The sequence below is a fragment of the Esox lucius genome, chromosome 18 (genome assembly GCF_011004845.1).
Source record: "Esox lucius isolate fEsoLuc1 chromosome 18, fEsoLuc1.pri, whole genome shotgun sequence".
Lineage (NCBI taxonomy): Eukaryota > Metazoa > Chordata > Actinopteri > Esociformes > Esocidae > Esox > Esox lucius.
The window spans coordinates 17,699,295-17,714,702 of record NC_047586.1 but is presented as its reverse complement, the minus strand read 5'-3'; the positions used below and the strand labels follow the sequence as shown (position 1 = coordinate 17,714,702).

The window sequence follows — 15,408 nt, the reverse complement described above, 5'->3', positions numbered from 1 at the left end:
TTCAAATTCATGTTAAATTGAAGTCATTACACACCTACCATAATTTAAAGTGAGTCTGATTAATCACAAATAAAGTTCAGCTGTTCTAGTAGGATTTTCCTGACATTTTCTTAGTTGCATCTCAGAGCAAAAGCCATGGTCCTTATAGGAAAGATATCTTGCAGGATTCTTCATCCAGTAAACATTTACCTGTAACAAACGATATATGACAGCATTGAAACCTATTGGAGAGGTCATCCCTTGATGAGACACACATTAAAAGACCAAACATTAGTGAGGTTAATCCAATGAAAGACATGTTTATACTTGGTTGATTTGTCCATCTGCTCACACCTGGTTCGTCTGAGCAGATGGGACTACCTTGGCCCCCACCATGTATGTCTTTTCCTTTCAGGAAGCAAATAGGCCTGCTGGTATGAGATTAGATGTCCAACTGAGTTGGCTAAGAAAGAAAATAAATACTAACAACCGTGTCGTGCACCTCCAGTTCCTGTCACTCCACAATCACATCCCAGACTCATTCATTGTCTTGTCTTCCATCATCATGCACACCAGGTCCCAATTATCCGATCAATGTGTTTAAATGTTTCTCTTCTGCTCCCCTCACTTGTGGATTATTGTTGATGCTTATATGTCACACATAGCGCTTTAGGGCCTAAGGAGGGTGAAAAGAGCCTCATGCTGTAGTACGTAACCTGGCCCTCAGAGACAAAGACCTCAACTCACATCTCCATCAAGCCCAATGTTGAGGCTATATGTCCTCTTGCTCAGTTGTGCACCAGGGTCTCCCACTCCTCTTTCTATTCTGGTTAGAGGCAGTTGGCGCTGTTCTGTGAAGGCAGTAGTACACAACATTGTATGAGATCTTACATTTTTTTGCAATTTCTCACATGAAGTAGCTTTCAATTCTCTGACAAAGAATCAACTGACAAGTATTTCTTTCTGGCCATTTTGAGCCTGTAATCAAACCCAGAATTGCAGATGCATCAGATACCCAACCATTCTAAAAAAGGCCAGTTTCTTTGCATTTTCAATAAATGAAGACATTAAAACATAAAAACTTGTAATAGCAAAGACAACATGCCACTGGAACACAGGAGTGATGGTTGCTGATAATGGGCCTCTGTACGCCAATGTAGATATTCCATTACAAATCAGCCTTTTCCAGCAACAGTAGTCACTTACCACATTAACCTTGGCTATACTATATTTCTGATCAATTTGATGTTATTTTAATGGAAACAATTTGCTTTTCTTTTGAGAGCAAGGACATTTCTAAGTGACCCCAAAATTTTGAACGGTAGTATAGGTTTAGATGTGCTTGTTGAAAGCATAGCACTACTGGAAAATTTGGCAAGAATTGTGAAAGCTACCAAGACATACAGTGGGGAGAACAAGTATTTGAAACTGTGAGTTACGGAATAAAAAAATAATAATCCAGAAAATCACATTGTATGATTTAGAAGTAATTCATTAGCATTTTATTGCATGACATAAGTAGTTGATACATCAGAAAAGCAGAACTTAATATTTGGTACAGAACCATTTGTTTGCAATTACATTGATCATACTTTTCCTATAATTCTTGACCAGGTTTGCACACACTGCAGCAGGGATTTTGGCCCACTCCTCCATACAGACCTTCTCTAGATCCTTCAGGTTTTGGGGCTGTCGCTGGGCAATATTGACTTTCAGCTTCCTCCAAAAATGTTCTATTGGTTTCAGGTCTGGAGACTGGCTAGGCCACTCCAGGAGATGCTTCTTACGTAGCCACTCCTTAGTTGCCCTGGCTGTGTGTCTCGGGTCGTTGTCATGCTGGAAGACCCAGCCACGACCCTTCTTTAATGCTCTTACTGAGGGAAGGAGGTTGTTGGCCAATGTATCTCGCGATACATGGTCCCATCCATCCTCCCCTCAATACGGTGCAGTCGTCCTGTCCCCTTTGCAGAAAAGCATCCCCCAAGAATGATGTTTCCACCTCCATGTTTCACGGTTGGGATGGTGTTCTTGGGGTTGTATTCATCCTTCTTCCTCCAAACATGGCGAGTGGAGTTTAGATCAAAAGCTCTATTTTTGTCTCATCAGACCACATGACCTTCTCCCATTCCTCCTCTGGATCATCCAGATGGTTATTGGCAAACTTCAGACGGGCCTGGACATGCACTGACTTGAGCAGGGGGACCTTGTGTCCGCTGAAGGATTTTAATCCATGACGGTGTAGTGTGTTACTAATGGTTTTCTTTGAGACTCTGGTCCCAGCTCTCTTCAGCTCATTGACCAGGTCCTGCCGTGTAGTTCTGGGCTGATCCCTCACCTTCCTCATGATCATTGATGCCCCACAAAGTGAGATCTTGCATGGAGCCCCAGACTGAGGGAGATTGACCGTCCTCTTGAACTTCTTCCATTTTCTAATAATTGCGCCAACAGTTGTTGCCTTCTCACCAAGCTGCTTGCCTATTGTCCTGTAGCCCATCCCAGCCTTGTGCAGGTCTACAATTTAATCTCTGATGTCCTTACACAGCTCTCTGGTCTTGACCATTGTGGAGAGGTTGGAGTCTGTTTGATTGAGTGTGTGGGCAAGTGTCTTTTATACATTTAACGAGTTCAAACAGGTGCAGTTAATACATATAACGAGTGGAGAACTTCTTAAAGAAAAACTAACAGGTCTGTGAGAGCCGGAATTCTTACTGGTTGGTAGGTGATCAAATACTTATGTCATACAATAAAATGCAAATTAATTATTAAAAAATCATACAATGTGATTTTCTGGATTTTTTTAGATTCCGTCTCTCACAGTTGAAGTGTACCTATGATGAAAATTACAGACCTCTACATGCTTTGTAAGTAGGAAAACCTGCAAAATCGGCAGTGTATCAAATACTTGTTCTCCCCACTGTAACAACTTTTAAATAGTTAGAATGCCACTGGTTAGTCAGGTTGCTTGAAAAAAGTGTTGATAGTTTATACAACTATATTTGCCCAAATCTCAATGCATTGAAATAGTGATAGGTTTCAGTGAAAAAGGTTAGGACACAATTATGCATTCCACCATTTAAGCCATTCAAATATAAATAGTGGAGCAAGCAGTGTAAAAAGAAACCACCATATCCTTATATGTGCTTTGGAAAACACATCTTGTCATTAACTGTCCCGAGGTCATGAATTGGATATCACAAATATTGGGAAGAAAATTTTAACTTTTTCCAGAGGTAATTTCCTGATGCAAATATTTTTTTTAAATCACCAATGATAGATTGCTGTCAAACCTTGTTCATAGTAACTCAGTATGTATAGTAAAGTTTAATTATGAACTCTGAGCTGCATTTTCCCTTATACTTCAAATTTAACAAGATGGATATATCATAGATCACTTGACAATTTGATAGGTAGTTTTAGGACATGTCTGCAGTGCATCTGGAAGTTTTGCAGCAACAAGTCTTCTTAGGCATGACGCTACAACCTTGATACACCTATATTTGGGGAGTTTCTTCCATTGGAAGGGGGAAGGTGCTGCACAGACATTTTCAGGCTTCTCCAATGACGTTTCATGGGGTTCAAGTCTAGGCTCTGGCTGGCCCACTCAAGGACATTCACACACTCCCAAATCCACTCCTGCATGGTCTTGTTTGTGTGCTTAAAGGCGCTGTTCTGTTGAAAGGTTAACCTATGCCCCAGTCTGAGTTCCTGAGTGCACTTTCCAAATGCGCTGTATGTCCCCCATTTTGTTAGCGAGGCAGTATCTATGTTTGGTATGAATTCTGGAACTTGTGGTATTTAGTGAACTGACGAATACTGATTAAATCAGTTTAACCTCAAGCTTTAAATTTGCTCGTTCTAGATTGCGTTGAGATTTTGTATTAACACAGAAATGAACATTTCTTAAATTGGTAATTAATACATTGAGCTATGGTGAAAATGCCTTTCATGAGTAATTAATCAGTCAAAGAATCTGAAACCCAAATCTACACCACACCAACTTGTTTGGAGTGTCCTTCATGGTCACTTGTTGCTGACGATACTCAGAGCATCACGTCTTGCAGGGAACCCTTTCAACACTGGGACACAATTAACGATGCAATTCATGTTGGACTATTAAAAGTTAACAGAAGCAACAAGCATAACATTTCACAAATGCATCAGCTTTTGTATGTAGTTAGATAAATGTATTGCTACTGCCAGTGATCTAATTAAAGCGCATTTTCACTGAGGTGATGTTATTTTAACAAATCCTCTTTTTTATGTGTCTAGTCTCGAAATCAGACATAAACCAATGCATGTGTCAAGTCTCAATTTCAGACAAACAAAATGCATGTGTCATACAATCAGACACTACTATGAAGTTGCGCAAGTGAAAACATAACATGATGATTTCACTTGAACCAGAGAGGATGCAGCATTGCACATAAACACACAAATGGAGATCCAAATGTGGAGAACAATGGATTCATAATTTGGTATTTAACCATTACCAACATATTTAATGGGAAAATTGATTAAAAACGTGCACCCTCTGGTGGTGATTTGTAGGTTGTGCAATCATTCCAAAGTCAAAGTGATTTTTTAATTTATCAGATGCACGGAATAACATACTGTCATTCTGAAAAGTGAAATTATTTTGCCAAAAAAAATAGCTCTTTAATTGGTTTCATAAATGGGCCATAACATTAACATTTAATTATATTTTTAAATCATCACTTCATGTATTATATAAAATGTAAAAATACATTTTATATAATATATTTCCCCAAGCCTTTTCTGGACTTGGACATGCTCAGTGTTGAAGTCTAACACTTCCCCGAGTTGGTTTATTGGAAAGGAGAATAACACACCAGGAGTCAGGTCAATTACCGTACCGCATATTCCGTTTATTACAAAAGCTTTTGGAGACAAGTGTCGCCGCACAATGTCTGAACATGTATCGTCATAACAGCATTATTTATACTTCAAACACGCCTAAAAAGTGGGGCATTAAGGTAGCCAAGCAGTGTGCCATTGGTCCAATTTATGTTCTATACCTTATATGTGTACATGCAGCACAAGCGTCATATTTGGGCTTTATGTCTTCAGCTTGAAGTTTCTCAGTATGTGTGTGCGTTGTCAATCTGTGTCCTGTTCCCTGTGTGTCTGAGACGCACAAGCTAAATCTACTTCCTCTTCCTAGCAACCACCTAAATAAGATTTCCTGTTTTCTACTTGCAACTTTCAGCAGACATTCAACATTTGGCCTTAATGCTCACAACAGTCCTAAAGCCCATACATTCAGTGTATCCACATCAGTCTGATTCTGTGGGAGTCTGAAGATTTTATAGGCATTTTTGATGGTCTGGAGACAACTGCTTACCCAGCTGAGTCATTGGTCTAGTATGGTCAAATCATTCTTGTGATATCATATTGTTGGCCAAAAGTACCATCCCATACAAACAGAGATATTCCGTGTGTATCGTTTTTCAAAAAGCTTTTAAAGAGAAAGGGGCCTTTTATAATTTTTAATATCACATGTTGAAACATTAGTCAAATGAAAATGTGTGAAATTTCAATATTAATGACTTCTGATGAAGCACACAGCTGGCAGTATTTCTTACAACATTTATTAGGAACAGAAGTAGAAAAGTAGAACAGAACCACATACAAAAGTCACACTATGAATAATAATAAAACATTCATAAACAACATAGTTAATGTATAACAAAAAGGGCAACACTTCAAACTCAAAATACTAATTTAAAAACAGTATGACATGAACAACATATCAGTTCACCAATGCACTTAGTCATGGTCAACATGTACATGCACAAATGTATTCATAGATTGCAAAGTATACCTATACAAAATCCGCTAAAGAAAATACATTTATTTTCATTTACTGCTTTTTATGGTTGTTGGAACAATGTTTCCAGTAATTACTGTACTACAAAACATCAGATATCATGGGAAGTAATAGAACACATTTTTTTGTTCTCCATCATGAGGGGGATGTGTGGTGAATTACCTAACACAACACACTTTCTTAGAATAGACCCTTTCATCTCTCATTAGAAGCCTTAAGAGTCTTCCTAATCCATAATCCCATTCTAGGCTCAGTCTTCACCCACTATCAGAGGTTTTCAATTCCAGGACCCAGAGTACTGCTGGTTTTAAACCAACCCCCCCTAATTAGGCCTGATTTAGACCTGGGCCATCAGGTGAATGCTGTGAGCTAACAGGTAGAAGCGAAAACAACCAGAACCCTGCGTCCCCAGGCTCTGAGTTAAGAACGCTTGCTCTCGATTCTGACCTGACCGGTTGCAATGCATTACTGGTCGTCAGGGTCCGAGTCAATAGGACCAACAGCACTTGGGTCTAATTGGTTGTCCCCATCCATCACAAGACCTTTGACCATCCTGTAAAACAAAAACAAATAGAGAGGCTTCAGCGATGAGTGGATTATGAGTGGGCAGCAGTGGGTAGTGGAGAGATGACACGGCTAATCTATTTAGGATTAGGCCCAACAGGGGACTTCTGTCTGGTTCCATCTGAAGGCACTAGGTTTGCTTAATGGGTAATAGGAATGGAAACACTTAATATCAGTAAAATATCAGTCATGTTACAACGTGCAATTCCCAGCCCCCCCACCATCTTTAACTAATTACTGACCAATAAATGTACCAATAAAAAGAAAATTGTTAAAGCTGATCATTCATTGCCTAATTTGACATTATGCTGAACATGTAGTACCTCATTATATTACTATAAGAAGTGTCAGTTCAATTACTAAGCGTAAGAGAAGCCCATATAACTGCAGAAGATTCACTTTTATCCAATTGTTTATAATTTTGCTCGCTACCAACAGTCTATTTAAAGGTTGTTCTGGAACAAGTAACATTGAACGTAAATAACTTGTTTTTCTGACATAAGAAGATATGGGCGTTTACAGTAGCATGATCATTATTTTACTTACATCATCAAAGTTAATTCTTCTGGCAAAACTATTAGTCATGCACTACCTAGAGTACTGATTAATCAGAATGACACTAGATTTATTGCTTTAGTTGACTTATTATACCTTGAAATCGTTCTCACGTTTGCTTTTACAGTTTTATTCTACCTCGAAAGCTCTCAGGCCATAAGATCAGAATGGGTGTATATACGGTGTTGTGAATATTAATACTTCAATATTTTGGAAAGAATGTTTGCTTTTTTTGTTTTTTCATGTTAACATTATCAAATTCATTTTTTTAAGACCAAACAGAACCCAGTTGATTTTCTGTCCTCAGAAAGATTGGTTTGGATTTGGAACTTAGACCAAATCCAACACGCTCTTTTGACAAGTTCGATACCTTGACTGTTTGACATTACTTACACTTCCGTTCAAAGGTTTGCGGTCACTTAGAAATGTCCTTGTTTTCTTTGCAGATCTTTGGCATTCTAGTTGTCAATTTGTTGAGGTAATCTGAAGAGATTTCACCCCATGCTTCCTGTAGCACCTCCCACAAGTTGGATTGACTTGATGGACAGTTCTAATGTACCATACGGTCAATGTACCACAACAGCTCAACAGCTCAACAAGCAGCTGACTGCTTCTTCCCTAAATAGTTCTTGCATAATTTGGAGCTGTGCTTTGTGTCATTGTCCTGTTGTTGGAGGAAATTGGCTCCAATCAAGCACCATCCAGAGGGTATGGCATGGCTTTGCAAAATGAAGTGATTCTAGCCTTCATTCTATTCTAGTTACAGTAGAGCTAGTTTGCGCTGTTCTGTGAAGGAAGTGGTACAGTGTTGTACGAGATCCTCAGTTTCTTGGTAATTTCTTGCATGTAATAGCCTTCATTTCAAAGAAGAAGAATAGACAAGTTTCAGAAAAAATATATTTGTTTCTGGCCATTTTGAATCTGTAATCGAACCCACAACTGCTGATGTTACAGATACTCAACTTGTCTTAAGGACAGTTTTATTGCACAACAGTTTTCAGCTGTGCGAACAATTGCATTTAGTGTTATCATATGATACATTTTATAATGATAAACTTGGATTAGCAAAACACAATGTGCCATTGGAACGGTGAAAAGGAGTGATGGTTGCTGATGATGGGCCTGTGTACGCCTATGTCGATATTCCATAGAAAATCTGCCGTTTCCAGCTACAGTAGTCATTTACAGCATTAACAATGTCTACACTGTATTACTGATCAATTTGATTCAGATGGACAAATAAATCTGCGTTTCTTTTGTAAATAACTTAAATATTAACTCTTAGTGATCCCAAACTTTTGAATGGTAGTGTATATGTGTGAAGGCTCTGCTGAAATTGAAAAGGGCTTAAAAGCACTACAAGGCTGCAAATGAGCCAATCAGTGAAGGACTGAACAAATAAGAAACTGGATTCTTCAAAGTACTTGTGGATGTGGCCCTTGAATCCAGAGATGGGCAAAGATACATCAAAATGTATTTTAAAAAAAGATATCAAATACCTTAATTTTAAGTGTATCAAAATAAATGACTGTATTTTTGTATTTACTTTTACAAGGGAGCATGAAATCACTCCGCAAACCTTATATCTATCAGTCTATTTTATCTGTCCCTTCAACAGTAAACTGACTCAGTTGATTCCATCTATCAGTCTATTTGATCTGTCCCTTCATCAGTAAACTGACTCAGTTAATTCCATCTATCAGTCTATTTGATCTGTCCCTTCACCAGTACACTGACTCAGGTGATTCCATCTATCAGTCTATTTGATCTGTCCCTTCACCAGTACTCAGTTGTTTAAGTAGACAATATTTGGATAGCAACAGCTTTTCTCTGCCTAACGAGTCATGTGATAAATCTGACATATACAACCAGTTAACAGATGGAATATTCACATATCCCTGTGATCACCCAGATGAAGGTAAGTAACCAATAGTTTAATGTTTAACTAACAGTTCACTAATGACTCATAATTGTATCCTAATTTAGTTACTTGGTGTTTGGTAATGAAGGGCCTACTTTGCATCAGCAACACTGACTCAATGACAAACAAGTCATTCATAAGAAGACAACTGATGGCAAATGTAATCATAAATATAATAATTAATTGTGGCATCCAATGGTATGCAAAATCATGATCCTACTAAACAGCTACTTCAATTAGGGACAATCTCATAACCTATCTTCTTATATTTGTGCACAACCGACAAAAATGTAATACAGGCTGAAAGTAACAGTACACTGAGACGCTTTTTAAAACTGAAGCTGATTAAACCCTACTTGAGATCTACAATTTCCATTATAATATTAATTAATACATTTTTTGTTATTATTATTTTTAGTAGTAGTGAAAATGGTAAGCACAATATCAATTAATACTAGCACTAAACCAAGCAGAAGAAGTGAATATAATATTGAAATAATATTAAACATGGGTGGGGGGATTGATGGGTGGGTTGGACCCTAGCCCGCCATCCCCAAATAACATTTCTATTTGACAAATTCAGGTAGTTCCTTCCCTTCCCTGCCAAACAGAAAACATGATGGACATTTTACCAAAATGTCAAAGCCAGATCTATTGACCATACCAATATTTCAAGTATTAACAAAATCTCATAGTTTTAGTGTTGTTATCATATAGATACAAATGATGATAGTATCTCAGTGACTCTCTGTGAGACATGCCTGCCATTACAGGTGTTCTTAGTTAATGGCGTAGTCTCAAAGTTTGACCGTTAGAGGATCCTTTGCTTTGTTAGTTGGTGTGTGCTGGGAGAAGGAGAGCAGATATATGTGGCATTGCTTTTAAAAATATTCCTCTTTCTTTACATACTTGTTTTAGAGCAGAACAACCATCATCGACCCTGTCGGAGCATGCCAAATGACAAAGCAAGGGATATCCTGAGTGAACTGACAGCTCAACCTGAACAACACATTATAAATCTTCACATTACAAAGCTAATAGCCATTAGCTTAATACCATAGATATTGTAGCCCAATACACATTGTTTTTGCAATTAACAATTAACCAGACCCAGCTTACCTCTCACTGCTGTTGGTGATATTGGGCTCACTTGCCCTGGTCCGGGTCTGAGATGTCCCTTGATAGGAAGACTCCTTTTCTTGTGTCATCAGGCTGGGCCTCTGGTCGGATTGGCTTCGCCTACTGACATTCTGGGACCCACGCGTGTATATCCTCCCTCTAGGGGGCTCACCATAGGGCCTTGGTAGTATAGAGGTACAGGATGGGCTCTGAGAGATGGACTGGCTACTTTGACAGAACACCGATCGAGCAGCATTGAAGGACACTGAGGGATTAATGTCTTCTTCACCGCTGTTTTCCCTGCTCCACCTTGACACTCGGGGAGAGGATGGACGTGATGGCGGATTTGGCTGTGCATAAGCAGGAGGGCTTGGTAGTCTGTGGTGGGTAGAGGGACAAGAGGGCGGTAGGCGAACTCTGGAGACCGGTGGCAGCGTTGGCTGAATGCTGGTGGGGTAATGCTCCCCCTCACAATGGTTGCTACTTTGCCTGACGCCCACCCCAGCTCTCAGGGGTCCTTTGCCACCCTGGTCAGGGATCTTAGCAGGGTATTCGGCTGCGTTGCGTAGGTGGATGATCTTGCGGGCCTGGCGGTAGAGGTGGGCTGCCTGCTCGCTCTCTTTGTCCCCCTCAGAGGCTGACTGCCACTCTCCCACGCTGGGATCCTGCCTGACTGGTCTGACGATGCCACGGTTGGGGAGCACCGCCATGCTCTGCAATGAGGCCCTAAGGCGCTGAGAAGCGGCACTCCTTCGGCGGGGCAGAGATTGGCTCCTACCTTTGGCGTCCTCCTCTTTCCCTTCCTCCTCAGCTGAGTTCTCCTCTGTGCTCTCGTAGGAGTTGTCCATGAGGAGTTCAGGGGGAGGTGGTGGGAGGTTGTCCATGTCCAGGTCATCCTTGCCTGGCCCGCCGTTGTTACCATTCTTGCCGTTGACCTCTCCATTTCCAATGTCAGGCAAGAGGGGAGTTCCACTCCTCCTAGACCCTCTAAGGTGTGCACTAGGAAGACTTTGGCCTGGTCTGCCGTCCACCCCGCCGCTGAATGTGTTGATGAGTCGTTTGACAGAGTTGCGTACAGGGGGATGTGGTGTTATTGCCGGTAGATAACGTGGTGCTTGGTTTGCCTTTAAGGATCCTTTGAGTCCATATGTGGAAACCCTTGCCGCTCCTGCAGAGTGTCTTCTCAGAGTGTCCTCTCCCTGCTGGCCCAGGTCTTTCTGTTGCAGCTCCTGTAGGTGCAGGGATTCTATGGACTGTGAGCGTGGTGGTCTCGCCGGTCTACATGTAGGGGCGGCGGTCTGAGGTCGTTTGGGCAGCTGCCTCTCGCTGTGCTTGGGGGTCTGAATTGGGTCTGGTGGGGAAGAGTTGGACCGCGCCCTCACTGGCCTAACTTCTTCTTCTTCGTCATCTTCATCCTCCTCGTCTTCCTCCTCCTCCTCACCTTCGTCAAGGCATTCCTGGTCAGGTGACTGGCTCGGGGGTGTGGGACGGGCACTGCCACCGGATCCCGACCTCCCCGACTGGCGACGTCGTCGCTCCGATCCTGTCAGATACTCGTTCTCCCCCCCGAAGCCGCTGTCCTCGCTGTGCAGGGACAAGTCATCAAGGTTGCATTTGGCAGCTGCCTCCACCCTGCCCAGCACCTGGGCAAGACGCCCCTCTACTGCCTGCTTAGCCTGCAGCCTTTGGGCCAGTTGTTTAGATAGTGAGGTAAAGTAGTCCACAGCCTCTTCCAGAGCGGTGTCTCCTAGGCTTTGGATTGAGCTGCCCACCTGCTTCATTTTCTCAGTGGAATGCTGGAGCAACAGCTGCAGTAAGTCTTGAGGGGGTTCGAAAATCTCAGCATTGGGCTTGGTGGATGTGGGAGCTGAGGCCTTTGTCTCTGAGGGCCAGGCCATGTTGTCACCATGCTCTTTAAGCATCTGTTCGCCCTCCACAGCCATCTCCTCCAGGGCCTGGGTGATCTCCTCAAAGCGCATCACGACGGTTGTCATCATGGGTCGCAGGGAGAGCTGATTCTGGGACACCTGGTCTAGCAGCCCCAGCAGGTTCTCACATTTGGAGATGTTGGGGTTCAGGTATTCGTAAGCAGCCTGGTGAGCTCTCACCATGTGTACGGGGAGGTCCACCTTTCCCGGGAGGATTGAGTTATTTATCTCCTTTTCATTTCTGGTGCCCTGTTTGACGGTCTTACTTTTAATTTTTTTCTTTCTTTTCTTCTTTCCTGGTAAATCCTCACTCTGATTTTCTCTTACCTGTGACGTCATTTTGACTTCTATTTCAGAAATTATCCCTGGATTTGTTACAACGACTGTGTTTGGGGCTGAATCAACCCATTTTCCCAGGGGGGGCATATGATTATCTACTTCAGCTGATAATGGAAGTACCTCCACTTTGTTTGTATCCATATTGTCAATTTTTTTATTTTCTTCCTTACCCGACTTGACGTTTCCCGATTCTGGTGGTCCTGGCAGCAGAGCCTTATGGACCCCATTTGCAACCCCTGGGAAGAGATGACCCTTGGATGGAGAACAGCCCATGTTCACGTCCAGACGTTAAAGTACTTTAAATTAAAGCTTGTTCCCAATATGATTTTGATGAAGATATACAGAAGCAAACCTTTAGCCTAGTTAGTGTCGATAGTCAAGCTCATCCATCTGTGCCTCTGACTGATTACAGTCAAAAACAGATTTCTGCTATTTTACAAAAAAGCTGTAAAAATTCAGCCCCCCCCAATTAATCTTCTTTACTGGGTCCTTTAAGAGATAGATGATACCAAATGTTGGTCATTTTGGCCTTTCCTCTGGCTTTTGTCGATACGCTGTTGCAGCGGAGGCTTCTGAAAGCTTTACAGTCCTTCACACGAAACAGAGCTAGAGAGACTGAGTTGGTGAAAGGATCGAGCAGGTTTGGAGGACTCTTCTGTCTCTGTAGCTGGCACAGATGGCCACGTTAAATGAGCTCCATACAGACACACGTAAGACTTTAATCTCATCTTGGTAATCATGGGTCAGATTGTCAGGTGTCTTTTTCAGCCCCTTCCACTGTATAGTTGAAATATACAGACAGGAAGATGCCCATGTCCGTTAGTTAACTCTGCTTCCGACTTTTCAATACATGTTCCCCTCCTGGTGTTCTGTGCAATTTCTTTATGTTTGGTACACATGTTTACTGACCGAATAAAACTGTGGCTCCATGACGTCTACATTCATTTAAATATATTAAATTAACCGATGAAGATAAGAATCCATATTGGATTGCAATTCATGTTCAATAAATTTACGATTAAATGTCCTAGATCAGAAAATATCAGAAGGTTGAATACTGGGAACATGTAGCTGTTATGTTCATGCAACACCAGTGTTAATCCTGTTACTGAGCATAGTGACGTCAGGTAGTGTGCTTTCTGAAAATTAAAGAAAAACCCTTGTCACTTCAAACTACAAGTCTGTCAAGTTCCTTAGACAGATACACATCAAAGACTGAGATGATACCCCACCCGGACAGAAATTCCTGAACCACACCAGATCTTCCTACTATTAGATATAATCATACATGATTTTTAAGGCTTCTGTCACATACAATTGAGCATATGCCATGGCATTAGGTTAGCTCATACTTGTGGGCATACGTCAGGGTTAAGATACAAGGCCAAGTTAATCATCTAAGCGTCCAGTCCGAGCCCAATGCCAATGGTCCCAAAGCTGTTTGTTTCCCACTTTAATCCCTGCCCCGCTCCTGTCAATCAGTTAGACACACAAACACAGGCTACCCAGAAATCACCTGCACTTCTGTTGGGGGAGGAGATGTAGATTAGCATGTGACAGGTCTGTTGTTACCACACTTGCAGTTTACATTAAACTCTGAATTGCGTTGTTCATCTACTTGATGACCTACAATGACTTGTAGACAATCTTGTTAAACTCGACTCCACAGCAAACTGTCTATAGTGGAAGATAGTTTAAGTTAAATGCTTTGTAGTCGAGGGCGGTGCAGGTGCCATACCAGGCAGTGACACAGCCTTTCAGGATACTCTTGATAGTGCATCTGTAGAAGTTGGTGAGTATCCTGGAATCCATGCCAAATCTCCTTAATCCGCGTAGGAAGAAGGGCCGTTTCCTGGCCTCCATCACAATGTTAGAGAGATGAGACCAGGTCAAGTCATTGCTGATGTTGACCCAGAGGAACCTGATGTTGTGAACTCTCTCTACTGCAGACCCATTGATGTGAATGGGGGCGTTGTCTCCCCTCAGCTGCTTCCTGTGATGTTTTAATATTTTAATGTTTTAATATTTTTTATATTGTTGTCTACTGAAGCTTTTAACGGAAAGCGCCTTGTGCACCTTTTGGCTGTTGTAAGGCGCTTTACAAATAAAATTTGATTGATTGATTGACTGTGATCAACAATCATCTCCATCATTTTGCTGATATTGAGCTGGAGGTTGTTATCCTGACACCACCAAGTCAGTGACCTTACCTAGTCTCTATAGGCTGACTCGTCGTTGTCAGAGGTAGGACCTGTTGTCTATGAGAACTACAATATTTATGTGAGCTCTAATGAGGACATTAAGTTATTTCTTATTTTAAGTTATAGTGATTGTGTTTAGCATATCAAGGCATTGACTGTTGACTGCGAAGAAAGACTGTGGATTGTGGACTGTGGATGTTTAATGGCTGTATGAGTTTGCTGGATATTGGTGGGAACTACAACAGGATGTCAGATGCTGGGAAATAGCTCCACCCATCCAGTGAAGAGTGGAAGCAACACCTGTTTAGATACAGGAGAAAGTGGCCAGACTGTGAACGTCACAGCATCTTCAACCAGTGACCATCCTATCATACAAATGTCCTGCCTGGGACACACTCACCAGGTTGGAGCACAACCAGGGATGGGCAGTATTTATGTTACATGTATTCAAAATATGTATTTCAAATACAAAATAGGATTTAGTAATTTGTATTTGATAGGGTTGATGAAAATGGCTTGATATTTTGTATCAAAATACTTCAGTGTTTTGTATTTTGTAGTTTACTGTAAAATACTTTGTAGAAGTCTACATGATGACTTTATAAAAATGCAGCTAAAAATGACTTTATTGGTGCCTACTCAGTAATTTGCCCAGACATGTTGAGATCAGAACAAAAAATGTATCCATACCCGAAGAAGGTCAAGGTGAGAAACGTGTAGGTTGACAGCTTTCCATCGATTTTTTACATATATTGCTACAATTCTTTACAGTTAATTGTAAGTTTGGTGTAAGTTAGCCTAAACAAAATTGTTTAACAATTTACATAATGTTACAGCTAATTATTTGACCCGAGTAGCAGCCCTCATAGTTAACGTTAGCTTGCTACTTTCAGCCTATGTTAAGTTTTCATCGGTTGTGCACAAAAAAAAGAATAAAGCGTTTCAGTGTTGTAC

The 15,408-nt window shown here is 41.3% G+C and overlaps 1 protein-coding gene across 1 annotated transcript; it reads right to left on the bottom strand.

Annotated features, from left to right (window-relative positions):
- Nucleotides 1–5,199: 5,199 nt before the first annotated feature.
- LOC105024801 (photoreceptor cilium actin regulator) lies at nt 5,200–12,928 on the bottom strand. The gene is made up of 2 exons (XM_010894995.3): nt 9,987–12,928; nt 5,200–6,380 (listed from the first exon to the last, which is right to left on the bottom strand). The coding sequence occupies exons 1-2, from the start codon at nt 12,524–12,526 to the stop codon at nt 6,293–6,295; spliced, it is 2,628 nt and encodes an 875-aa protein (XP_010893297.2). The 5' UTR covers nt 12,527–12,928; the 3' UTR covers nt 5,200–6,292.
- Nucleotides 12,929–15,408: the final 2,480 nt, after the last annotated feature.

Bases quoted from the DNA above. Each gene is read 5' to 3' on its own strand.
- LOC105024801 (XM_010894995.3), bottom strand. From the start codon at position 12,526: ATGGGCTGTTCTCCATCCAAGGGTCATCTCTTCCCAGGGGTTGCAAAT. The intron at 6,381-9,986 runs GTAAGCTGGGTC...TTTGTTTTACAG, and splicing joins ATCACCAACAGCAGTGAGAG to GATGGTCAAAGGTCTTGTGA.